The 26,050-nt window shown below is 41.5% G+C and overlaps 2 protein-coding genes across 7 annotated transcripts in view; one reads left to right on the forward strand and one right to left on the reverse strand.

Annotated features, from left to right (window-relative positions):
- Positions 1–9,570, forward strand: part of LOC135550521 (tubby protein-like) — a 118,603-nt gene extending 109,033 nt beyond the window's left edge. For all 4 annotated transcript variants that reach the window (XM_064981431.1, XM_064981450.1, XM_064981458.1 and 1 more), the window contains 4 exons: positions 4,783–4,897; positions 5,373–5,471; positions 5,590–5,761; positions 6,751–9,570. In XM_064981431.1, coding sequence (XP_064837503.1) covers positions 4,783–4,897; positions 5,373–5,471; positions 5,590–5,761; positions 6,751–6,884 — 520 coding nt within the window. In that variant the 3' untranslated portion in view covers positions 6,885–9,570. The remainder of the gene's footprint in view (positions 1–4,782; positions 4,898–5,372; positions 5,472–5,589; positions 5,762–6,750) is intronic.
- Positions 9,571–9,750: 180 nt separating this feature from the next.
- ric3a (RIC3 acetylcholine receptor chaperone a) lies at positions 9,751–14,511 on the reverse strand. 3 transcript variants are annotated; one of them, XM_064981477.1, is made up of 6 exons: positions 14,084–14,511; positions 13,265–13,500; positions 12,982–13,066; positions 12,074–12,164; positions 11,145–11,302; positions 9,751–10,923 (listed from the first exon to the last, which is right to left on the reverse strand). In XM_064981477.1, exons 1-6 carry the CDS (start codon positions 14,199–14,201, stop codon positions 10,274–10,276), a joined length of 1,338 nt encoding a protein of 445 aa, XP_064837549.1. In that variant the 5' UTR covers positions 14,202–14,511; the 3' UTR covers positions 9,751–10,273. The 3 variants fall into 3 exon arrangements, with proteins under 3 accessions (XP_064837549.1, XP_064837557.1, XP_064837542.1); XM_064981485.1 differs by having other exon boundaries at positions 11,145–11,299; positions 12,074–12,167; XM_064981470.1 differs by having other exon boundaries at positions 12,074–12,167.
- Positions 14,512–26,050: the final 11,539 nt, after the last annotated feature.

Consider the following 26,050-nt stretch of genomic DNA (forward strand, 5'->3'; position numbering starts at 1 on the left):
TTTACACAACATGACTACCACTTTGAAGATGCAAAATATGTTTTATTGTGAGACAAACAAGAAATAAGACCCAAAAAACAGAGAACTTGAGCGTGCATAACTAGTGTGTGTGTGTGTGTGTGTGTGTGTGTGTGTGTGTGTGTGTGTGTGTGTGTGTGTGTGTGTGTGTGTGTGTGTGTGTGTGTGTGTGTGTGTGTGTGTGTGTGTGTGTGTGTGTGTGTGCGTGTGTGTGTGTGTGTGTGTGCCTGTGCTCAGAAAGTGTTCACATAAAGTATTTCAATATGTTGTTGTGTTAAAATGGATTAAATTGAGATTTTGTGTCACTGGCCTACACACAATACCCTATAACTTACACACGATACCCAGTGGAATTATGTTTTTTGAATATTTAACAAATGTATAAAAAATGGAAAGCTGTATTCAACCCCTTTGTTATGGGAAGCTTAAATACGTTCAGGATTAAACATTTGCTTAACAAGTCATATAATAAGTTGCATGGAGTCACTTTGTGTGCAACTTTTGTGTTTAACATGATTTCCGAATGACTACCTCATATCTGTACCTCACATATATCTGTAAGGTCCCTCGAAAAAGTATTTAGTCAGCCACCAATTGTGCAAGTTCTCCCACTTAAAAAGATGAGAGAGGCCTATAATTTTCATCATAGGTACACTTCAACTATGACAGACAAAATTTGAAAAAAATCCAGAAAATCACATTGTAAGATTTTTAATGAATTTAGTTGCAAATTATGGTGGAAAATAAGGATTTGGTCACCTACAAACAAGCAAGATTTCTGGCTCTCACAGACCTGTAACTTCTTCTTTAAGAGGCTCCTCTGTCCTCCACTCATTACCTGTATTAATGGCACATGTTTGAACTTGTTATCAGTATAAAAGACACCTGTCCACAACCTCAAACAGTCACACTCCAAACTCCACTATGGCCAAGACCAAAGAGCTGTCAAAGGACACCAGAAACAAAATTGTAGACCTGCACCAGGCTGGGAAGGCTGAATCTGCAATAGGTAAGCAGCTTGGTTTGAAGAAATCAACTGTGGGTGCAATTATTAGGAAATGGAAGACATACAATACCACTGATAATCTCCCTCGATCTGGGGCTCCACGCAAGATCTCACCCCGTGGGGTCAAAATGATCACAAGAACGGTGAGCAAAAATCCCAGAACCACACAGGGGGGACCTAGTGAATGACCTGCAGAGAGCTGGGACCAAAGTAACAAAGCCTACCATCAGTAACACACTACGCCGCCAGGGACTTAAATCCTGCAGTGCCAGACGTGTCCTCCTGCTTAAGCCAGTACATGTCCAGGCCCGTCTGAAGTTTGCTAGAGAGCATTTGGATGATCCAGAAGAAGATTGGGAGAATGTCATATGGTCAGATGAAACCAAAATGTAACTTTTTGGTAAAAACTCAACTTGTCGTGTTTGGAGGACAAAGAATGCTGAGTTGCATCCAAAGAACACCATACCTACTGTGAAGCATGGGGGTGGAAACATCATGCTTTGGGGCTTTTTTCTGCAAAGGGACCAGGACGACTGATCCGTGTAAAGGAAAGAATGAATGGGGCCATGTATCTTGAGATTTTGAGTGAAAACCTCCTTCCATCAGCAAGGGCATTGAAGATGAAACGTGGCTGGGTCTTTCAGCATGACAATGATCCCAAACACACCGCCCAGGCAACGAAGGAGTGGCTTCGTAAGAAGCATTTCAAGGTCCTGGAGTGGCCTAGCCAGTCTCCAGATCTCAACCCCATAGAAAATCTTTGGAGGGAGTTGAAAGTCCGTGTTGCCCAGCAACAGCCCCAAAACATCACTGCTCTAGAGGAGATCTGCATGGAGGAATGGGCCAAAATACCAGCAACAGTGTGTGAAAACTTTGTGAAGACTTACAGAAAACGTTTGACCTCTGTCATTGCCAACAAAGGGTATATTACAAAGTTTTGATAAACTTTTGTTATTGACCAAATACTTATTTTCCACCATAATTTGCAAATAAATTTATTAAAAATCCTACAATGTGATTTTCTGGATTTTTTTCTTCTCATTTTGTCTGTCACAGTTGAAGTGTACCTATGATGAAAATTACAGGCCTCTCATCTTTTTAAGTGGGAGAACTTGCACAACTGGTGGCTGACTAAATACTTTTCTGCCCCACTGTATCCTTTTGAGCCTGGTGAAGTTATTAATTACACTTTGGATGGGGTATCAATACACTGAGTCACTATAAAGATACATGCATTCTTCCTAACTCGGTTGCCGGACAAGAAGGAAACCGCACATGGATTTCACCATGAGGCCAATGGTGACTTTAAAACAGTTACAGAAATTAATGGTTGTGATAGAACTCAAGATGGATCAGCAACATTGTAGTTACTCAACAATACTAACTTAAATGACAGAGTGAAAAGAAGGAAGCCTGTACAGAATAAAAATATTCCAAAACATGCATCCTGTTTGCAGTAAAGAACTAAAGTAAAACAAGAAAATTGGCAAAGAAATGTACATTATGTCCTGAATACAAAAGCGTTATGTTTGGGGCAAGTCCAACACAACACATCACTGAGTACCACTCTTCATATTTTCAAGCATGGTGGTGGCTGAATCATTTTATGGGTATGCTTGTTATCGACAAGGACTAGGGAGTTTTTGGGGATAAAAAGATGTGGAATAGAGCTAAGCTCAGGCAAAATCCTTTTACTCTGCTTTCCAACAGACACTGGGAGACAAATTCACCTTTCAGCAGGACAATAACCTACAACACAAGGCCAAATATACACACGGAGTTGCTTACCAAGACAACATTGAATGTTCCTGAGTGGCGTAGTTACAGTTTTGACTTAAATCGGGTTGAAAATCTGTGGCAAGACTTGAAAATGGCTGTTTAGCAATGATTAACAACCAACTTTGGTTTGAAGATTTTTTTTTATGTGCAAATATTGTATAACCCAGGTGTGCAAATCTCATAGAGACCTTCCCAGAAAGACTCACAGCTGTAATCTCTGCCAAAGGTGATTCTAACAGGTATTGACTCAAGGGTGTGAATACTGTTAATTAGATATTTCTGTATTTTATTTGCAAAACATTTGCAAAAAAAATCAGAAAACATTTTTACTTTGACATCAAATCAAATGTATTTATATAGCCCTTCGTACATCATACGAAGAAGAAACCTAGAGAGGAACCAGGCTATGAGGGGTGGCCAGTCCTCTTCTGGCTGTGCCGGGTGGAGATCATGGGGTATTGTGTGTAGATGGGTGAGAAAGAAAGATAAACAAAACAAAATATGGAGTAAGTAATGGGGTATGGGTACGTACTTTCTGTGACCAGATTTCACTGTGAGGGCTTATGTCAAATTTAACAGATTTGTTTTCTAATGAGGTCTTTTTATGCCCATTCAGGATCGTTCACACGCTCTTAAGACTTAGCCCCACCCATCTCTTTTCACAGAATTTACAAACTCAAGGCCAGCAATCGTCAGCATGGTTGACCCTCTATTATCTCAACCAATCATGGCTAGCAAGGAAGGATCCTGTCATTCTTATTTTTTATTTTTTATTTAACTAGGCAAGTCAGTTAAGAACAAATTCTAACAAATTCTATTATATTCCATAATCAAACATTTTTATTCATATTTACGGCTCCCATACACGTTTTTGATTAAGGCACATGAAAGTTCACATGTTCAAAAGGCATTTGTGCAAAAAAAACTCAACAAATATATTAAAACGGCCCTGCTGTGAAGTAGGAACTAGCCTCAAATGCCCCCGATCCTGTAACCAGTCACATATTGCCTGGGCCTGTTTACTGTCTGTGTTAGTATAGAATAGTGCCGGGGCACCAGGCTTTGATTTCCAGGAAGGCAGTGACATCAGGGCTCCTTAGAGATAGCATCATCTCTGCCACAGCACAGTGGCTCCACAGAGAGAGCCCCCCAGGTAGTCTAATCAAACATGGCTTGGCCATGCGCTTCATTAATCTGGTGTACTGGCTGCTTCTGCTGGTCGATAGGCTACGCTCCCCTCCACGCCTCTCGTCCCTCTCGGTCCTCACGCCTCTATCATCACAGTAACACTTGACTGATGGAGAGCTGGATTGAGAAGAGCAGCAGACCTTTCACCTGCCACTTGTGAGAGTCATGGACAAGCCGTACAAATGAGCTCCTGACTTTTCAATTGACCTTTAAGAGCCGTCCAATCTGCCATTAGGGGCTCCAGTTGTGATTGAGGTAAAGGGATTAACAGAGATATGAGCCATTATTCAACCTAGCTGTGCAGACATCTCATCTAACCCTCTCCAACTGTTTATAGCCATACAATTATTTATTTTGACAGCTAATAACGAAATAATGCTGTCTTAATTCATAAATTCAATTTACAATGGCAATAGTATAAATACCATGATTGCATGTACTTTAAGATAAACACTCATTGTCATTTGAAATAATGAGATGGTGACTTTTGAATGACTGGTAAACGGTTGAGTCATTAAAGACAGTGATGATGATGATGATGATGATGATGTAACCATTTACATTGATTGTGCATCATGGGCTGGATACAAATGTATTGTTTTCTTAAGGTTGATTAGCGGAGCCTTTTTCCTACTCATTGAGTCTGATGGTAGGATGGGCTCCAGGAGGTGGCTGATTAGGGATAATGGCCACTGCCTTCATCTGTCTCAATGGCTCCTTGTCCCTTTAGTATGGCATGGCATACTCTCCCAGTCCCTCTGTATCCTCAGTGTGTTTTCTCTTCTCTACAGGTCCAACCTCATGGGAACCAAGTTTACAGTGTATGACAGTGGACAGAACCCTGTGAAGACAACCTCCAGCCTAGAGGCTACTAACCTGCGGCAGGAGCTGGCAGCTGTCTGCTATGTGAGTCCTCCTGTTGTCTATTACCCAGATACAAACAGGCAAACATTGAGCTACTCTCAGGTCCATAGCTAATTAGCGTTGCCTTAGTCTGGGGGAGACATGGACGTGTCAGACACAAATAAGAGAGGAGAGGCAAGCAAGGTCAAATACATACAGAGACCGCACACAGAGCACTACTCTCAGGCATTAGGACCAGCCCCCATAGCCCCTTAATAACAGTGCCTTCATCTGGGGAGACATCAGTGTGTCAGACACAAATAATAGCAAATAAAAGATAAGAGGCAAACCTGGATGAATACATACAATATCGTGGGGTTAGTAGGCAAAGCCACAGAGCATTAGTGTTGGAACATGGGGACACCTGGTGCTCACAATTTTAATGGCAACGGTTTTGACCTGATACATTATCAATGAGGACTCATACTGTCGTTGACAGACTGGACCATAATAAAAGTCCACTATACTTCTTTTTCAGGAAACCAATGTTTTAGGGTTCAAAGGACCTCGTAAAATGAGTGTCATCATTCCTGGAATGAACATGGACCACGAGAGAGTTGCCATCTGCCCACGGAATGTAAGTCAACAACAATATTCCTCAATGTAGGAAGAGTATGTTAGGGACTAGTGGTGTGGTTTCAGTTGGTTGCCTTGAGTAATGGTTTACCTGTCTGTGACTTATTCTCGCCACTCAGGACCATGAGTCTTTACTGGCGCGGTGGCAGAACAAGAGCACAGAGAGCGTGATCGAGCTTCACAACAAGACCCCCGTGTGGAATGACGACACACAGTCCTACGTTCTCAACTTCCACGGCAGAGTCACTCAGGCCTCAGTCAAGAATTTCCAGATCATCCACGACAATGACCGTGAGCTCTCCAGATTCTTACTGCCTCCATGTCATATACTTTGTGCATCCTATTCCCTACTGATGAAAAATTGGTGCACTATATAAGGCAGAGATGGGAAACCGGCGGCATGGCTCCCCTTTTGAAGGCCCTCTGATCAGTCGGGGTCTCAACCTACTGTTGCGAGTTAGAATAGTAGAATACACACGGTGTCATTTTGAAATGTGGTTGTGCATCAGCAGTTTTTCTCTTCTTATGTCAGTCACTGATAGTCAGTCAATTAGTCCATGTCTCAATTTGTTTTTTGATTGCTAAGTTAGTTTTGCGGCCGGCTATTGAATTATCAGCTGGAGGGCCCGCATTGATTTTGTTAGTCAGTCTCACTCAGATATCATATTAAAAACTGCAAACATTTCTCTCCACCCTATGGCAAACTGTGTAAAATTGCAGGAAATTAGCTGTAAAACGGCTAATTTTCCTCTCCGCCCCATGGCAAAATATGTAGAATACTAGCACACTTGCTTTAAAACTGCAACACTTTTTCTACAGCCAATGGAAATGTGTAGAATTGCATGAAATGAACTATAAAATGTAAAAATTATCTATTTTGTGGTCCATACCCCCATCGAAATTGTCCATCCCTGATATAGGGAATAGGGTGCCATTTGGTATGCAGACAAAGTACAGAGCACAGATAGCAGCAGGCCTGTGAGCATTAACACACACTAATCTCTCATGTTATCCTATATTTATGTCATTCTCTGAATCTGGCATACCGGTTTTTATTCTCCATATTTTTACTTATTCAAGAAACATCTTTTCACTCCTTTCTTTTAAAGTGATATTTTTTAAGTCTGCACTTGCTTTAACATCTGCTAATCTGTGTACGCCAAATAAATCAAATAAACTTTTATTTGAGTAATGATAGTTTATATTGTTTTACTTAACTAAAAACGCACATTTATCAAGTTATCACTTTTTTGTTTTCTGTTTCTTCTTCACCCCTTTAGCGGACTACATTGTGATGCAGTTTGGGCGGGTTGCGGAGGATGTATTCACCATGGACTATAACTACCCTATGTGTGCCCTCCAAGCCTTCGCCATTGCTCTCTCCAGCTTTGACAGCAAGCTGGCCTGTGAGTAGCAGCCACCCTCAGTCCTTTCCCTCCTGAGAAGCTACCTGCTCCAAACTGAAGGCCTACTCATGGGCCTCCATTAGTCCATCAGTCCCCTCACCAAGGGCTTCAGTTAATCCCGGGTCATCATGGGGACCCAACACTGTCCAAGAATCCCCCCTGGAATTTGCTTAAGCCGAGGATGGTGGGGAGGCACAAACTGTCTGCAAGTGTGTCTGTGAGTGTGTGTATGTGTTCTGGTGCTCCTTAGGAACCCTTCCAGTCTCTATTCTGGATAAGGATATGTCAATCAGTGGACAGGACAAGCACAAAGACTAAACCACTCTTGCATCTTAAGGCTCATTTTAATAGATCATGTTTTAAATTAAATATGTAACAATGAATCCTGTTACTTTATGTATCCGTTGTGGAATTCTAACATTTATTTAATCATGAATTACTTTTCAATGAATAACATTTATTGCAACAACAAAAAACAAAAAAACAACTGTTCATCTTCATGTTGAATTGGTTGAAGGAGTTTCATCGTAGTAATTAACCCCCACATGCCATCTTTAACTTATTCAATATTGGACTGGAAACTATTAGGTTACAAATTAGGAGCCATTCAAGATTGAAAACGTAATTCAAAAGATAAAGCTCCTAACAAATAGCACTCTAACCTCATAACTGTCACTAATATTACTCATTTGAACATCACATAACATTCACATCCATGTATGTGTTTATATTGTTATTTATGTATGTATACGTATCCACGACACAGGTAACTGCCAAAATAAAGGAAACACCAACATAAAGCATCTTAATAAGGGGTTGGGTTACCACGAGCTGCCAGAACAGCTTCAAAGCACCTTGATATAGACTCTACAAGTATCTGGAACTATACTGGAGGGATGCGACACCATTCTTCCATGAGAAATTCCAGTTTTTTGTTTTGTTGATGGTGGTAGAAAACGTCGTCTCAGGCGCCGCTCCAGAATCTCCCATAAGTGTTCAATTGGGTTGAGATCTGGTGACTGAGAGACACACCCTTTAAAAAAACATGCTCCTTTGAGACCCCTCTTTCAGATAAACTGAGATCTCTTCTTCTAGCCATGGTAGCCAAAATAATGGGTAACTGGGCATTTTATACATGACCCTAAAAATGATGGGATGTTAATTACTTAATTAACTGAGGAACCACACCTGTGTGGAAGCACCTCCTTTCAATATACTTTGTATCCCTAATTTACTCGTGCTTTCTTTATTCTGGCAGTTACCTGTATGTTGTTCTTAAGTGTGTCAATATCCTTAGTTTACACTCATTGAATCTTTGTTTTTGAGCTTGAAGCACACAACTTGATTGAGGGGAATATCTGTCATACCTACACATAGGATAAAAACAGATAGTTAATCAATTGGACATGAACAGACCAGGTAAAATCAAGGGCATGACACACAGTCTGTGCATCTTGTAAAACATCATATCACACGATCTAGTATGAGAATGTATAGGATGGTGCACTTTAACGACGTTTACAGTGTATGTGAAATAGCTGTACATATTGTGCCTTTGGAGAAAAAAATCTAATTTTATGCTTTATCAGATGTTCTTCTCTTTCTGGGACGGGACTTTGTAATGCACCTGCCCTGTCTGAGCCTGGGTGTCTTTGTTCTGCCTGCTCCCTCTCCACCCTCTACTAGAAACACACTTATTGAGGTGACAGGATTTGGTCCCTTTCCTATTTGGTTATATCTGATTGTAATTTTCAGATGATGAAGTCACTAAAGTCAGGGTGTTTTTATATGCCCCTACTGTAAATGATCAACTCCCTGAATAAAATATGATTTACTAATTTGTCCCCAGGAATCTTAACAAATTATATTCAGTAATATAATGTACAGAATCTTGTATTGGCACAAGACCATGGGCATTTTGGTTTGCAGATGCACTCATATCTTCATCTGACATTATCAGATGAACTGATAACACCCATCTGATAATGTGAATCATTTCATACGTTATCAGAGACCAAACCACTCAGATATGGCAAGGATAGTAGCAGGCCTGTGTGCATTAACACACATACTAATCTCTCATGTTATCCTAGATTGATTTTTATTCTCCATATTTTTAGTTATTCAATTATCTTAACAGTCACTTCTTTTAAAAATATTTTTGGGGGGGACTTTATTGAACAGAGAGGATAACAGTGGGGAAAGATAGAGGTTGTGTCAAAGGGCAGTAGGCTGGATTCAAACCTATGCTGATCATGTAGAAATGTGCTGGAGGCTGCAGCATGACCACCTGGCCACTCTCCACACTTGTTGAGAGGCAAAAACATTTCACAAAATATATGAAACTATTTTATATTTTATGGATATTAACTGTAAAATGAAGGCAAACAACAATCACCGAGGCAGCTCAATGCAAGTTATGAAAAAGGGTATTTAATCAACCATGATATTCCTGTTTCTTAGTGATGTGTTCTAACTCTTCTGAATTTTTAGGCAAACTGCTGAGATCCTTGCAGAAAAAATACTGTGCTTTTCATATCAAGTTTCTTTGTGTCCAAGAAACAAGGCCCTTTCATTCTATGAGTGTGTTTAGTACTGTTTCACTGTAATGTAAAATGTGTACATTGTTCAATATACAGTGTTTGTAAACACACAGTTCTGATTATGAAACAAATAAAACTCCAATGAGTCAAACCTGTCATTAGTCAAACAAGTCACATGCACCCACAGCACTATGTATACTCTGACTGAACCCCTGAGATGTGTATGAAGTGATGATATGGTCATAGAAGGACAATAGACTGCTAGGACAGTGGACAGTGTCCGAGGACAGTGGTAGTACAGTGTATTCAACAGGAAAACAGGAGATTCAGATCCGACTCATGGACAATTCATTTTTTATTACGGATACATTCTGGGCTTAATAGTTGCTGGTTTGAATTTTTATAAGACCTTTTAATACAATGTCCACTTTTAATAGATTTGAGATACAAAAGCTGGATTTAAATGAGTAAACAGAGGTAGATTATTCATGTGGGTCCCTGCTCTCTCTGTTTACAATCTATCCCAGAGGATACCAGGGTCTACAATGCTTGACTGCCATATTGGAATAAGGTTAGAGTCAGATAGTTTGATGTCTGTCATCAAAGGACATGGTGAATTGTGAAGGTAAATGGTAAATGGTTTTCTTTAAAGCAGCATGAATATTAGGGTATTAGGTAGTCTAGTTAGGATCATAAAATTCACCCATTCATCTTGTCTTGGGACACAAGGAGACAGGATAGAAAACGGGGATTTGCATAAGGAGAGGTACATTCTTGGGAATATTCAAAACACTCAGTAAGGTCAAAGGGCTAGGGAGTTTAGGATGAGCTAGTTTCCTTATTGACTCTGCCCACTATGTCTCTCTCCTGTTCCTCATCCTGAGAAAACTCCCAATCCCCAGCTCCCCAGCCATATCTGGTGGGGTGAGGCTGTCTGTCTCTTCAGACTGAGACAGTAGAATGTACTCTTCTTCTGCTTCCATCTCTTCTTCTGCTTCTGCCTCTGGATTACTACAGACGTCACAACTAAAACGGAGAGCCTCGGCCTCCATCAGTGGGTCTTCTTCATCACCTACTTCTTCTTCTGTCTCATCCACTTGCTCCTCTTCCTCCTCCTCCTCCTTCTCTTCAACTTCCTCCTCCTCATCCTCTTCTTCATTCTCCTCTTCTTTCACCTCTTCATACCTATATTCATAGACCGTATCCTGCTTAGGGTAGTGAAACACATCTTTGTGATCGCTGAATCTGATTTGCTTTTTTACTCTGCTGGGACTACTACCCTTTTCTTCCAATCCTCCTTCAGGTGGCGGGGGCAGGCAGACCTGCAGCTCCTCCATGTCATCTTCTATGTCATCCTCCTCATCTACCACCGCCTCAGCCAGGGCCTCAGCAGTGGGTATCTCTGAGTCAGCAGCAGGCTCCTCCTGGATGGTGATGGGGTCATAACTGCCACTGCGTCTGCCACCGGGCTCCTCATACTTGGGGTAGGTCTCCTCAGGGTAGCCTGGAGAGAGAGAGACAGACAGACATGGAATGACAGGGACACTCTACCAGAGGGGACAATCATAATATCAACTGTCTCAGACAGTCTTACTTACCTTTTCCACTTAACCTATGTCATAGTTCTACAGAAGTACAGTAAATAATACTCAAAGCCTCGTGAATATTATTTTCTGTGTGGTGAGTGACTGAGAGGAGCCTGCCTGCTGTGTTGTGTTAACCTACCCTCCCAGTCAGCTGTGTAGGGCACCATCTCAGCCTCCATCTCAGGTGTGGCCCCCTCCATCAGTCGTACCTCCTGCATCACCCGGCTGATCTTGCTCAGCTTCCGCAGTAACTTCTCCTCCTGCTTGGATGCTCTTCTAACCTTGCTGCTAGTCCTGCTGCATGCCACCAGAGAGCAGCAGAGAGGAGGGGAAAGAAAAAGAGCCTCAATTAATACCAATGCAGTCCTTCTCCCATTCATACCACAGTGCTTTCATTCTGATCAATCGTTATCTATAGCCTGGAGATTATTCATTTCTGCTTTGCTCATAACATTTCTTGCCTTCCTGCAACACTTTCACAGATTACAAATGGTATGTCAAACACATTTTATTGGAGTAGCTAAACACTGCCTCTAGGATGAGCAATAAGAAGAAGTTATTGTGAAGAGGTGAAAAATTGCATGCAGAAATTAGTAATAGAGAGAAGTTAATAGCTGAGATTTGTCCTGAAAAGAGATATGTCTCAAAGTATTGGAAATCTACTCCAGTATTGGGTGAAAAGGAAGAGACACTAATTGCACGTTATTGATCTAATATACCCCTTTATTAAGAAAGATGAGAGCGAATATTGTTATGTTATTGGAGATCGAATATTCACCTTCCATGGATGGTGGCCCCAATCTCTGTGTTAATCAGGAGGCTTTTAAATGTACATGCTTTCCTTCAAGTTGCATCAAATACAATCTTCATGAAGTACAAAATATACACTTGCATGAAAAGGCACATGAGCAAAGGAATACCTGAATATGGGAGAGTTAATCAAAGAATTTGCCCTTTTATTTTTGTGGCGTCCACCCTGATTTATCCCTGAAATTGAGTAATTTCTTTGGCTCATCTTAGATCTGGGCTGTGATAAGTGGTGTGTAAATGGAAATATGGGATGTTTACCTGTCAGGAGTGCTGCTCCTTCTGGAGACGATTCTCTCCATCACTCTCTCTGTCTCCAGCAGCTTCTCCTGAAGCTGGGCCAGCTCATCATCTGCTGGGAGGGAAACGTGGCAGTCAGGGATGTAAAGAGCAAACTCATGCATGGTCGAACACACACCGTATCTAGAGTTGCTTTCCAATGTTGCAGAAAGCCTTGAGATTCAACATTCACTCTGTACGTTCAGTACTACACATTCAATACTCAGTATTCATTTGAATCAAGCATGGTGACTCAATGTTTCTTAATTATGGAAGGTGAGAGTGGCATTGACACATAGAAGGACATGAATAGATTTCTATGCTGTCCCTGTCACATTGTCCCCCACCCCCTTGGCATTCATTTGATGAATGGAGCTAAACCTCTTAGTGCTGATCCAAAATACATGCAGTTAATTGGTATTAGACACTGTTGGGCTGAAACAACATTACTTCTCATTGCTAATCCAGGTCTAACAAAGGCAGGGAACAAAGCTCCCTGTAAATTGGACAGGATCCTAATCTACCTTATCATGGAGTTGCTTAAATTGGAGCTACTGATACATTCTGCAGGGGCCCTGACAAATGGAACGATCAAAACAATGAAACAATGAGGAAGTTGATTGAAAATAAGCCCTCAAAGTCATGAAAGAGGTGACTGTTAGAGAGGAGCTCATTTGTCAGATGACATTTCTCCTCGCAGGGTGTGCTATATCCTGCATTAGTCTTTCATCAGGGTGAATCATAATGGACTGTAGAACCTAAATGGTGTGTGTGTTAGGGAGGTCAGGACTCTTATCATCAACTGCACTATGAGATAAAAGGCACATCATATACATCATCGTGTCATTCACAATGGCCTAGCTATTAATGATGTGATGCGGTCTACTTACTCCTCTTCTTCTGCCAAGCTTCAGATGACATTGTAGGAAATCGGCATACCAGTTTAGTACTTTTTCCTTTAGGCCTAGTTGTCATCTGTGAATACAACAATGCATTTATGGTATGTAATGTACTAGATGCACTGGACTCCTAGCCAGTATAGGTATTACATGGATGCTGTTAAAAACTGTAATAAAGTCTACATCCCTGCCTGCATGTATGATAACACCCCTTCTAAATAGTTTGTCTATCCATTTGACTGAGCCAGTCTAGGGTGGACATTGTGCAGCTTACCTTAAATATGATGAAGAGGATGTAGAGTAGGATTCCAAATCCGTAGATGGGAATGGCCTGGCTGATCAGATTGTATTTAGTGGCTCCTCGGATCTGAAGTGTGCCCATGCCTTTGGCTTTAGCCAGGACCTCAGGGCTGTGGGGCCCAGAGTCATGAGTCCCCTCCATCCACTGTCCGAGGCCCTCCTCTGGCATCTGTAGGCGATGCATCATGGGAGGATAATACCCAGGACCAACTAGGAATGAGAGCAGAGAGCACTGATCAACACACTAGGAAGAAGCCTGCAGAGTTCAATGGTATGCAAGTGGAACATTGCTCAGTATAGATGTTTGATATCAATGATGGATTAATCAATTTACTGAACACAACACTGAACCCAGCACACCTCTGACAGATATAATAGGGGTGAAAGATACAGTATAATATATAATGGAGAGATGGTCACAATGAAAAACAAGACATGACAAATTACAATGACTTTATTTGAGTGGTGTGGGAGTTCATAAAACTGGCAAGGGCAATGAGGAGTAGAACACAGAGGATAACCTTCGAGACTAAATATATGCATACACCCTGATGATAACAAAATAAATTGTAGGCTATAATAACCTGCAGTTGTAGGCTATTGGTAAAAAGCATAGACATATGAAATGCTGTATTCGATAGTTCCATGCAGTGACGTATTATACATTATCTAGCTTTGCTGGCAGGTTTGCAGATGGCTAGAACGATATGCAAAATATGGAATTATCTTCCAAGCATCAAAGCCGAGCTGCACATCAACAAGAGAACGGATCAGTGATAAGCTGCTGCCTTACCCTCGGGCTGCCCTACATCCTTCTTCCCTCTCGGTAAAAGCATTTTGGGAAGGAATAACGAAACACAGAGGACAGAGCAGGAAATCAGAGTAACCTTCTGCAGAGTAGTCATCGACATTTTGTCACAGATAAACTGTCCCAGAGATATTAGAGAAAGGAGTATCTCTGGCTGCACATTAAGCCTCTGGTCGTCACTAGTTAACACAACCACAAAGTCATAATTATGGCTACATCTCGCCCATTTCTAACATTTTTCTTCTTAAAAATCTGATTTTAAACCTAACCGTAACCACACTGATAACCTTACGCATAGCCGTAAATTTAGCCCAAAAAGCGAATTTTTACGATATCGTCCATTTTCAACTGTAGCTGTGGTAACTAGTGGAAACGCCAAAACTCCTGCATCCTTCCTGATTTTACAGCTCGACGGAAGTGACCTATTTTTGTTTTGGCTTTGTGATTGGTGTATTTTAATGCAGTTTACAGTAGTCATGCTGGAAGGCATCCAGCTTTTGTCAAATTGACGTCAGATTTTACATTTCGTAGCAGGTTAGGAGAATTTACGCAGCAGATTAAGATTATGAAAAGGGTTAGCTAAAATGCTAATAATATATACTTTGGTCGTTCATTTGAAAAAATACTTTATTCTATCTAGCAATTCCTGCTTGCAGTTTCATCCACGAGAGTCATCATCCGAGATCCAACAAAATAGGCCCTACCGTGTAATTCTCAAGATATCCATCAGATGGCAGTGCAGGTTTAGCTATTGGAAAGGAACGCTGCGGCTACCTCGCTCTTCAACCAAGGTGAGCCACGAATTGAGGAGCAAATACAATTGGTCAGATTTATGCAACTAATTTACCAATCACATGATGTTTTGATTTGTATTCGAAACGTGATTGGTCCATGAACCCACAGGAGGCCATTTGAAATGTATAAAAGCATCCTTAATTTTCTTGATCTGAAATCTAATTATAATGTAGGCTGATCAATGTGTGTTGACTAATAGGAGGACAGGCTCATTATAATGTCTGTTTTTAGACTCAATCGGGCAATGCAATTTTTTCCCCTTGCCCTTTCGTGTAATACTTTTTGAGTCACTTCAGTATGATAAAACAACCTGTATGTCAAAACTTTTGCAGTTTTGACCATAGCCCTTGCCTGTCTCAGGTGGGTGCATGCTATCCTGAATCCCTGGGACGTCCCTACCCCATTGAAGTTTACATTTGAAATGGTTCGGCCAGCCAGGCCTGGGCAACTCCAGTCCTCGGAGGCCTGATTTGTGTCACACTTTTGCCCCAACCCCAGCTAACACTCGATTCCATAATCAACTAATCATGATCTTCAGTTAATAATGCAATTAGTTTAAATTAGGTGTGTTTGCTAGAGATGGGGGAAAAGTGTAACACCAATCAGGCCCCCGAGGACTGGAAATATCCAGGCGAGCTGGGTTATGGTTTAGGGTAGGAACGTCACACGGATCCCAGTTAGCACTGACCGTCTCAGCTATTGGCATTTGTAATCAAGAGCGGGGTCAGTAACCCTGAGTATAAAGATGGCGGTTTCTGTTAGGTCTGTAAATTCCATTTACCATGGCATAGGCTAGGCGGTACAGGGAGGACGGTCGAGCGGCCTATTATATTCCGAATTAAGAGCAGTAGGCCAGATTGTGGCGGCAGGGTAGCCTAGTGGTTCGAGCGTTTGACTAGTAATCGAAAGGTTGCAAGTTCAAATCCCTGAGCTGACAAGGTACAAATCTGTCGTTCTGCCCCTGAGCAGGCAGTTAACCCACTGTTCCTTGGCCGTCATTGAAAATAAGAATTTGTTCTTAACTGACTTGCCTAGTTAAATAAATTGTAAGTATTTATGACAAGTCACCCAACAAAATACTTACCATACTCTAAACTTTACAGATACAGTTCCATATACATTAGTTGATATTTCACATAGGCCTACAGTATCAGTCCTTCAGGAATATTGACAAAGGTCTCCCTGAGACAATGTTAGTCTAATCTCATTACCAAAGTTGGCCAACAGTAATTGTTTTCATTGTGCAATTATAATTGCCCATAATGATTTATTTTATGTGATAGTTTTGTGGCCTGCGTAGGCGAAGCTAGCAGAGTTTAGTTCACTAAAGCTAGTGTCCAATAGACCTTGGTTAGGACCCGCTCACTTTGTTTTATGAGTGTGAATGTATAGTTTAGCCACATGAGGTCTGTACATAGATTTATTAAAGCAATTACATTTTCCCTGAAAGGTTACATTTTGAGAAGGCATGCAAAGAAAGAAAACAATTGCAGTAATATCACTCTGAAGGTTGCCACCCTGTCTCTCACAGCAGTCTGTCATTGATCTCAGGCAGGCCGCATCAAAATACCTCCTGCAATGTGGTTTGGGAACACAAAGTAATCCTTGAACTTCACGCTTAGATTATAAACATAAAACACTCAGATCATGTCCCTGTTAGTGTGAACTGCATGGCCAGCATGGAATCAATGTACAGGAGCTCTCACAGACATCTTTTGCTTAGCTTTATTCAAGATATTATAATTTTCCAATGTGCCGTTAAAGTCAAACCTTTATAGATCTTATAGGTCTTACCAATATTTGTGTTGAAATTAAATTAAGTGAATCAAATCAAATCAAATGTATTTATATAGCCCTTCCTACATCAGCTGATATCTCAAAGTGCTGTACAGAAACCCAACCTAAAACCCCAAACAGCAAGCAATGCAGGTGTAGAAGCACAGTGGCTAGGAAAAACTCCCTAGAAAGGCCAAAACCTAGGAAGAAACCTAGAGAGGAACCAGGCTATGAGGGGTGGCCAGTCCTCTTCTGGCTGTGCCGGGTGGAGATTATAACAGAACATGGCCAAGATGTTCTAATGTTCATAAATTACCAGCATGGCCAAATAATAATAATCACAGTAGTTGTCGAGGGTGCAGCAAGTCAGCACCTCAGGAGTAAATGTCAGTTGGCTTTTCATAGCCGATCATTAAGAGTATATCTACATTTACATTTACATTTAAGTCATTTAGCACACGCTCTTATCCAGAGCGACTTACAAATTGGTGAATTCACCTTCTGACATCCAGTGGAACAGCCACTTTACAATCTACCGCTCCTGCTGTCTCTAAAGAGTTGAAAACAGCAGGTCTGGGACAGGTAGCACGTCCGGTGAACAGGTCAGGGTTCCATAGCCGCAGGCAGAACAGTTGAAACTGGAGCAGCAGCACGGCCAGGTGGACTGGGGACAGCAAGGATTCATCATGCCAGGTAGTCCTGAGGCATGGTCCTAGGGCTCAGGTCCTCTGAGAGAGAGAAGGAAAGAGAGAATTAGAGAGAGCATACCCAGACAGGAAGATCACATCAGTGACTCAACCCACTCAAGTGACGCACTCCTCCTAGGGACTGCATGAAAGAGCACCAGTAAGCCAGTAAGTGACTCAGCCCCTGTAATAGGGTTAGAGGCAGAGAATCCCAGTGGAGAGAGGGGAACCGGCCAGTCAGAGACAGCAAGGGCGGTTCGTTGCTCCAGAGCCTTTCCGTTCACCTTCCCACTCCTGGGCCAGACTACACTCAATCATATGACCCACTGAAGAGATGAGTCTTCAGTAAAGACTTAAAGGTTGAGACCGAGTCTACGTCTCTCACATGGGTAGGCAGACCATTCCATAAAAATGGAGCTCTATAGGAGAAAGCCCTGCCTCCAGCTGTTTGCTTGGAAATTCCAGGGACAATTACGAGGCCTGCGTCTTGTGACCGTAGCGTACGTGTAGGTATGTACGGCAGGACCAAATCAGAGAGATAAGTAGGAGCAAGCCCATGTAATGCTTTGTAGATTAGCAGTAAAACCTTGAAATTAGCCCTTGCCTTAACAGGAAGCCAGTGTAGGGAGGCTAGCACTGGAGTAATATGATCAAATGTTTTGGTTCTAGTCAGGATTCTAGCAGCCGTATTTAGCACTAACTGAAGTTTATTTTGTTGCTTTATCCAGGTAGCCGGAAAGTAACGCATTGCAGTAGTCTAACCTATAAGTAACAAAAGCATGGATTCATTTTTCTGCATCATTTTTTGACACAAAGTTTCTGATTTTTGCAATGTTACGTGGGTGGGGAAAAAAGCTGTCCTTGAAACAGTCTTGATATGTTTGTCAAAAGAGAGATTAGGGTCCAGAGTAACACCGAGGTCCTTCACAGTTTTATTTGAGACGACTGTACAACCATCAAGATGAATTGTCAGATTCAACAGAAGATCTCTTTGTTTCTTGGGACCTAAAACAAGCATGTTTTGTCCGAGTTTAAAAGTAGACATCCACTTCCTTATGTCTGAAACACAGGCTTCGAACAAGTGCAATTTTGGGGCTTCACCATGTTTCATTGAAATGTACAGCTGTGTGTCATCCGCATAGCAGTGAAAGTTAACATTATGTTTTCGAATGACATCCCAAAGAGGTAAAATATATAGTGAAAACAATAGTGGTCCTAAAACGGAACCTTGAGGAACACTGAAATTTACAGTTGATTTGTCAGAGGACAAACCATTCACAGAGACTAACTGATATCTTTCCGATAGATAAGATCTAAACCAGGCCAGAACTTGTCCGTGTAGACCAATTTGGGTTTCCAATCTCTCCAAAAGAATGTGGTGATCGATGGTATCAAAAGCAGCACTAAGGTCTAGGAGCACGAGGACAGATGCAGAGCCTCGGTCTGACGCCATTAAAAGGTAATTTACCACATTCACAAGTGCAGTCTTAGTGCTATGATGGGGTCTAAAACTAGACTAAAGCATTTTGTAAACATTGTTTGTCTTCAGGAAGGTAGTGAGTTGCTGCGCAACAGCTTTTTCAATTTCTTTTGAGAGGAATGGAAGATTCGATATAGGCTGATAGTTTTTTATATTTTCTGGGTCAAGGTTTGGCTTTTTCAAGAGAGGCTTTATTACTGCCACTTTTAGTGAGTTTGGTACACATCCAGTGGATAGAGAGCCGTTTATTATGTTCAACATAGCACAGGAAGCAGCTCTTTCAGTAGTTTAGTTGGAATCGGGTCCAGTATGCAGCTTGAAGGTTTAGAGGCCATGATTTAGAGGCCATGATTATTTTCATCATTGTGTCAAGAGATATAGTACTAAAACATTTGAGTGTCTCTCTTGATCCTAGGTCATGGCAGAGTTGTGCAGACTCAGGACAACTGAGCTTTGGAGGAATACGCATATATTTGCTTTCTAATGATCATGATCTTTTCCTCAAAGAAGTTCATGAATGTATTACTGCTGAAGTGAAAGCCATCCTCACTTGGGGAATGCTGCTTTTTAGTTAGCTTTGCGACAGTATCAATAAAGACATTTCGGATTGTTCTTATTTTCCTCAATAAAGTTGGAAAAATAGAAGTGAAAACTGCCACCAGTGTACATTATTTGCCATGCACCCACCATAATCTTTTAATCCTGGGAAACAAATATGCATTTGTGTACCCTCTCCTGAAGGAATGGATTATGTGTAGATGATCAGTGCCAACCAGCATATGATTTGAACAGAGATTACAGATGTTTAATATGGCAGATAGCGAACGATATGCTGAGAGTTTTTGGCACCACACACACACTTACGTGAAAGTACTGTGGATGTGCCATAGCATTTAACAATATCTGGGTATTAGGCATTTTGTTCATTGTGATTCTTGGAATTAAATTGTGTGTATTTTAAAGAAAAGAGAGTTTAATTTGACCACTGTCACCCTCCTCCCATTTCACTTTTATTTCCTATTATTCGAGTCAACTCAACTGTGAATTGGCTCAAAATGTATTTCCATATTTCCCATAATTGCAGTGTTGTTAAAATAAAACTTTGATGGTTCTCAAACCCATAAGTACACATCACGCTGTGCAATTACTCAAAACATAAAACCTGCTAAGGTCAGAGTGGTGAAAATATCACAGTGTACTCCCATTTCCAAAATCCAACTGGGAAATATTACATTTTGAATTCAACCACATGCATGCTCACAGACACATGGAAAAGCCGTTATGAGGAATGAAATACTAAGGTCTGTGGGTACATTTTGGACAGTGCCTTTGGTAATTTGCCTCTAGTTTGGACGATGCCATGCAGGAGGTATGTGTGAGAGTATGGCCAATTCACACTGCAGTGCGGCACATTGGTAATACTAGGCACTCTGCCTTTATCTGTTTACTGCACCTCTCTCTTATCCAGTCTTTAATTACTTAATTATTCTTCATTAGGCTCAATTAAAATACAATAGACTCGCTGCAGCAAAAGTCAGACAATTTCTGCTCCCTCTCAGCAGTGTACAAAGCACAACAGAGGGAGGCTGCCGTGCTTGCCCTTCTATATGTACTTGGAAAAATGAGTTTTTCATATTCCTTAGATGAAAGTCCTGGGTTCTCTTATTGTTATATTAACTGCAAAATGTAACACCGACTCTTATGAAATGTTCATGCTCCTCTATGTCTTGTGAGCAATAGATTCACATTGCAATCAGCACACCTTCGCCAAACAAAATTGCTTTCAGAAATGGAAATTGTTTTCTTTCTCTATATTCATGCAAGTGATTTGCTGTGCAATGTCACCTTACTCAGTGGTAGCGCATAGCGGGCCCAGGTTTACGTCAAGTTGTTTTCCCTCCCCCTCTCTCTGCCTCTGTCTAAATCAGTCAATTTATTTCCAAATTGCAAGTTGAGTGTAGGAGCAGGGGTTTTTCAGTGGTGGTGAAATATTAAATCAATGCACTCCTATATAAGGAGAAGGTTTAATTTTTTATTTGATATTGATGGGGATGAACCTGGCTTTGAGTGTCATGAAGGACACACGGTTACAAATATCAGGCCTTTATATTCATAGAACAAAGACAGTTGTGAAAAGTGAATGAGGTGGATTAATGGAGTCGAAGGGGGATGCTGTGCTGTACAGCTAGGACAGTCCTTGAGTGGCTCTAGTGCTGCTGTTGTCAGACTTTATTTATTAGCATCACAAGAAGGACAGTTGCCACAAGGCTTTGAATAATCCACTGGTAACGAATGACCATGGGATCACATTTAAATGTATGCTACCTTTATTATTATCCTCACCCAAAAACATATACAGAAGTCATTTATTTGATTTAACCTTTATTTTAACAGGAAGTTCTCTTTCACAGATGAGCCCTGTGCACAGATCAATACACATCAAATATTGGTGGACACAGAGATAGAACAACTGTTATCTATGGATGGGCATAAGTGGCCATTGCCAGCTATGACAGTAAGTGTGGTGATGAGGATGAAGTAGGCCTTTTGTGCTGTTTCAGAGCTTGCATATGTGTCTGCTGGTTAGCTTTCAAGAGTTGTTTACACCATAATCAGACCTGCAGCAGAGTTGTACAAGTGGTGGGACCCAACTCACTGGATGAGAGTCTACTATACAGCATCTCCACCCAGACTTTAACAACAAAGACAAAGGGAAGGCTAGCTTCTTATTCATCAATACATTCAGATAAACGTTCATTATTGGGAAAGAAACCAGGTCAGCAACAAAAAACAAATCAACATATCACATTCTAAAAACAATTTTGTTAGGCTACATCTGGATGCTGCAATTGTAACATCTGCTGTGACAAAAATAGTAATTTATGCTTTCTGCATTTCTGTGAATGAAATCCTGGGGAACTAAAACAAGCTGTGTTTTATTCTGTTCTGTTAGTTTCACAGAGAGGGAGAGAGAGAGAGGATAATTACAACCGCTTGGCCTATCATTTTAAAGGTAAGCCATGGCTGATCGTCTTTTCACAGAGGGAATGAACAATTGATTAGCTTTGTTTGACATATAGAGTTACTCAGCTGTGAACTGTATCTGTGTCTTCCCCTTTGATTGTGTTAGCCCTGTGCTGGGCTCCAGAGGGGCGCGCCACCGGGGTGGAGCTGCTGCTGAAGTTCACCTGATACAACTTTGATCTTCACCAGCGGGGGTGGAGATGATTTTATTTAAGGTGTCTCAGCATCTCCGTGGCATTGCGCTGTGTGAGGTACACAGTGAAATTGCAGGTTTATTTGCGCTATGCTGGATGCGTGCCCTTTCTCGCAAGTGCACACACACACACACACACACACACACACACACACACACACACACACACACACACACACACACACACACACACACACACACACACACACACTAAACACAAACACACAGATCATTGAACCCACCTTGGTTCTGCTCCATCAGGGTTTTGCCCACAGCTCAGTGTACCCACCCTTTGGCTAGAGAAACATGCCTGCAGGTACCTCTATCAGTACTGGAGGGCCTCAGGGCTAGTGCAGCACAGGTAATATACAGTCTTTGTCTATATGTTCACTCATCCTCTCTGTCTGTCTGATTCCAGGACTCCCTCTGCCGTGTTGGTGAAATGGTGAATCACAGAGTGCTGAAGCTGTGTAGCTGCTGGGCTAAGAGCCTACTGGACATAGTGAGGAGAGGAGAGTCTTTGTTATGGATGACCACAGACTGTTCTCATTTATCACCTATATACTGTTATACTATATGTGGCCCTGAAAGCATCTCAACCAGCTGAAATAGGCTGACTCAAAGGAATACAGTATCTCAAAGCTTAGACTTTCTGTTATACAGTAGGCTCATGTCATATACTGTAGCTCTGCTGGTCATTTTCTGTTGTGATGCCACTTGGTAAATGATATGCATTCTTTGCTGTCGCATTCATGAAGAAGACGATGTTGATGCCATTTACATTAAAATGTCTGGCATCAACATAGAAACTAAAACAAATTATAAGAGACAACATACTCTCTGGTAATTACATGAATCGCATACTGTGTGTATTCTGATTCACTGTATATTCAGCTATGTTTATGATTGGGATTACTAAAGCATCTTTCTGTTGGAGCTTAAAGAAGTCATAATGTTTCATTTCCAGTCAACAATATGCTAGTGTTGTCTTATCAGTACTGGAATAGGGCGAATCGCCTGAATAGTATGTTGGGTACATTGATATACTGTATTGTATGTGTAATCAAACACTCTTGAGTGTTTGTGTTAGTCTCAGATAAGATACCACTGTTGAAATATGACAAACAGGTCCAAACATTACAGAGCATGTTTTGTCGTTTCCTAATAGATGTTTTTATCTCTTTATATCAGATAATAGAGAACATTTACACCATGCACTACAAGGACCTGCAGAATGGAAGCTGGCATTTTGGTGAGTGTTCCGGTTCCTCCTATTTTTTTAACAACTCTCTCTCTCCCTGACCGTGGGGTTCAAAAGTTGACAAGGTCTGTAGTGTCTGCGTGGTAAGCATTTTATCACAGAAAATTAGGAAACAGTTCGTCGCACTTCTGCTCCATCTGAGCACTCCATTTAAAGTAGTCGCTAGGCGGATAAACAGCAGAATGTCTCCCCTGTGTGTGCATGGCACCTGAATGCCCTTAACCACTACTAATAGGAGATAATGATTAGTGCTCTGCGAAAAAGAGAGATTATTTTTGAATTCTTAACAAGTTAACTTTGTAGTGGAGGCACTTTATCCCTGAGGACAAACACCCCAAATGTTTGCAAAATACAATTAAGCCGAGGCATCTTTAAATGTCATTGCAGCCTGTGCCATGTTTCAAATTGTTCTGCATCAACAGAATTTAACGAGATGGCTAAGGAATCCATTTCCTGCAAGCATGTGATAAGCTACACATACAGTGGAACACTTTCATTGATTGCCAAAATAAAGCATTTTGTATGCAAATGGGGAATGGAGTGGCTAAGCTGATTCAGCCTCATGGACACCAAATAATGGCCTTTACAATTAATACTTTCGCATGCTATCCATTGAAAATTTCATCTCCTATTTAATGGCTCTAAAACATCATTTACACATGCCCAAAAAAGAGGAAAAAATGTGTGGTGTTCCAATGGATTAATATGAAAGCCAACAAACAAATAAAAAGCTGAAGCTCCCTCCATCCCCCCTCGTATATTGGTCCCTTTCCTGTTGTGTCATGCTCCTGCACATTTTGGATTAACTGATAATCTTTGAACATGAAGGAAGGTCTTCTCTCCCCCAGGGGGTGGGGTGTTGAGGGTGAGAGCGCTGCAGGACTGGAGCCTAGTGCTGCATTGTGTCTATGTAATATGCTTGTCTTGGACATGTAAACAAGGTTCTTTTGTTGTGGTGATACAGCCTACATCCACCTTCCCTGCTTCAGGTTTTTGTTTAATGAGACTCACAGGTCTGTACAGATAAAGGCCATGCAGGAGTTCTCACAGGGCAGTCAAAGGAACGCTAATACTTGTCAAGATGACTCAATAAAGCAGTCCAATGGAAGCCCTTCAGCAGATGGTTGATGGCTGTGTAGTAGCTCCCAACACACCACTTGTCTTCCATTAGTAAATATCTGTGGGGCTCGCTGTTGAACTGCCTGGCCCCATCACTATGCCTGTTGCGTCATGAACGGAGGCTTTTCTAAATGACCACTAAGACCTGTCTCTTGAACAACCTGAACTCTGTGTGAGAGTACATTTGAATGGATGTACCAGGCTTTTATCTCTGGGCTTGGCCTGTGTCTGATGCACTCCCCCAGTCCAAAGACTCTGCTCTGTTCTGCTCTGTTGTTCAGCCCTCTCTCTGTACAAACATGCTTCTGACGTTTAGAGCTTATATATCCATAGAGCAGGGCTTTGACCAGTCTAATGTCAGGTATTTAGATGAGCAGGCAGCATTTGATTCATATCTGTGATTAAAACTGGGAAATATATTGAACCTATGATGTGAAAGGAAAGCACTTAACCTCTCATGAACAACAGAGGAGGTGCTGGGTTGTAGCTAGGTCGATGGCGCAGTAGTGTAGCTTTATATTAGGCTGTGCAGAGTAAGTTCAGTTAATCTCAGCATTGAATATGATGTGAGCAAAAGCTAAGCTGAAGGTAAAGTAATGTTTCTGACAAGCCCGGAGACCTGTGTGTAGTTCAGTCAGCTTCCTGGTCATGTGTCTGTGGATCCATACTACATGCTTCTAGAGAGTGAATAGGACATCTATGGTATGTTGAGTGTGGTATTTGATGGGGAATGAAAGGGGTTTGACAGGCTGTCCTAACTGCTTGTATTCAGTTTATAATAATGTTTGGAAGGTTTACTAGTGAGGATGGCAATAAGCTGTCCACTGGGGAGGATGTACAGGAGTGACAACCGTAACAGCTGGCAGTAGATGATCCATGAAACCACTATCATTTGACGGTCATTTCATGCAAGTGTTTTCACCATTCTCCATCCCACTCCTTCTCCTTAGAACCGTGGCTGGGACAGACTGTGAAAGTATGGACAGTTAAGCTATTCATGTCAATGTATGAATAAAGGGCTTTCCTATCTTTTCACACTCAGTTCCAGGTGACCTTCAACAGAGTATCCTTTAACCTCCATATTCAATATGTGTATTGATATGTTTTCACAGAGCAGAGGTCCATTTATGCTTTCAAAAGCCATGTTTTCAGCTCCATATGCTCCATTTCTATAGATTCTGTAACCTACGGATGGACAAGACCAGGAGATGAAGCTATGACTATCATGACTAACTTTGTTCTGTCAAGGTAATGTTTCATGGTCATTGATATCAAGGGAATGTTTTCTACTTTGTATTTATCAGTTTCATTGAGGTCACCGCAGGCAGGGTAGAATACAAGATCTCAAGGTAGGCTCCCTCCAACTCTAGTGCAGCCAATAGTGTGTTCTCTGCAACACCTTGTCCAATATCCCCCTTCTTCCATTTTGCACTTTCGTCCTTCCCCACCTCAACCTGGCGTTCTCGGGATACGAACCCTGAGTCGCATCGAGTCAAGGGCAGCAGCAAAAGTGTTGACAGCAGTGTTTGAGGTAAAGAGAGCTGAGCCCCTCCACAGCAGTGAGGATGCTGGGTAAGGGAGGCTGGTGAGAGGGACAGTGATGATAGAACTGACCTCC

This window comes from Oncorhynchus masou, chromosome 1 (genome assembly GCF_036934945.1).
Source record: "Oncorhynchus masou masou isolate Uvic2021 chromosome 1, UVic_Omas_1.1, whole genome shotgun sequence".
NCBI lineage: Eukaryota > Metazoa > Chordata > Actinopteri > Salmoniformes > Salmonidae > Oncorhynchus > Oncorhynchus masou.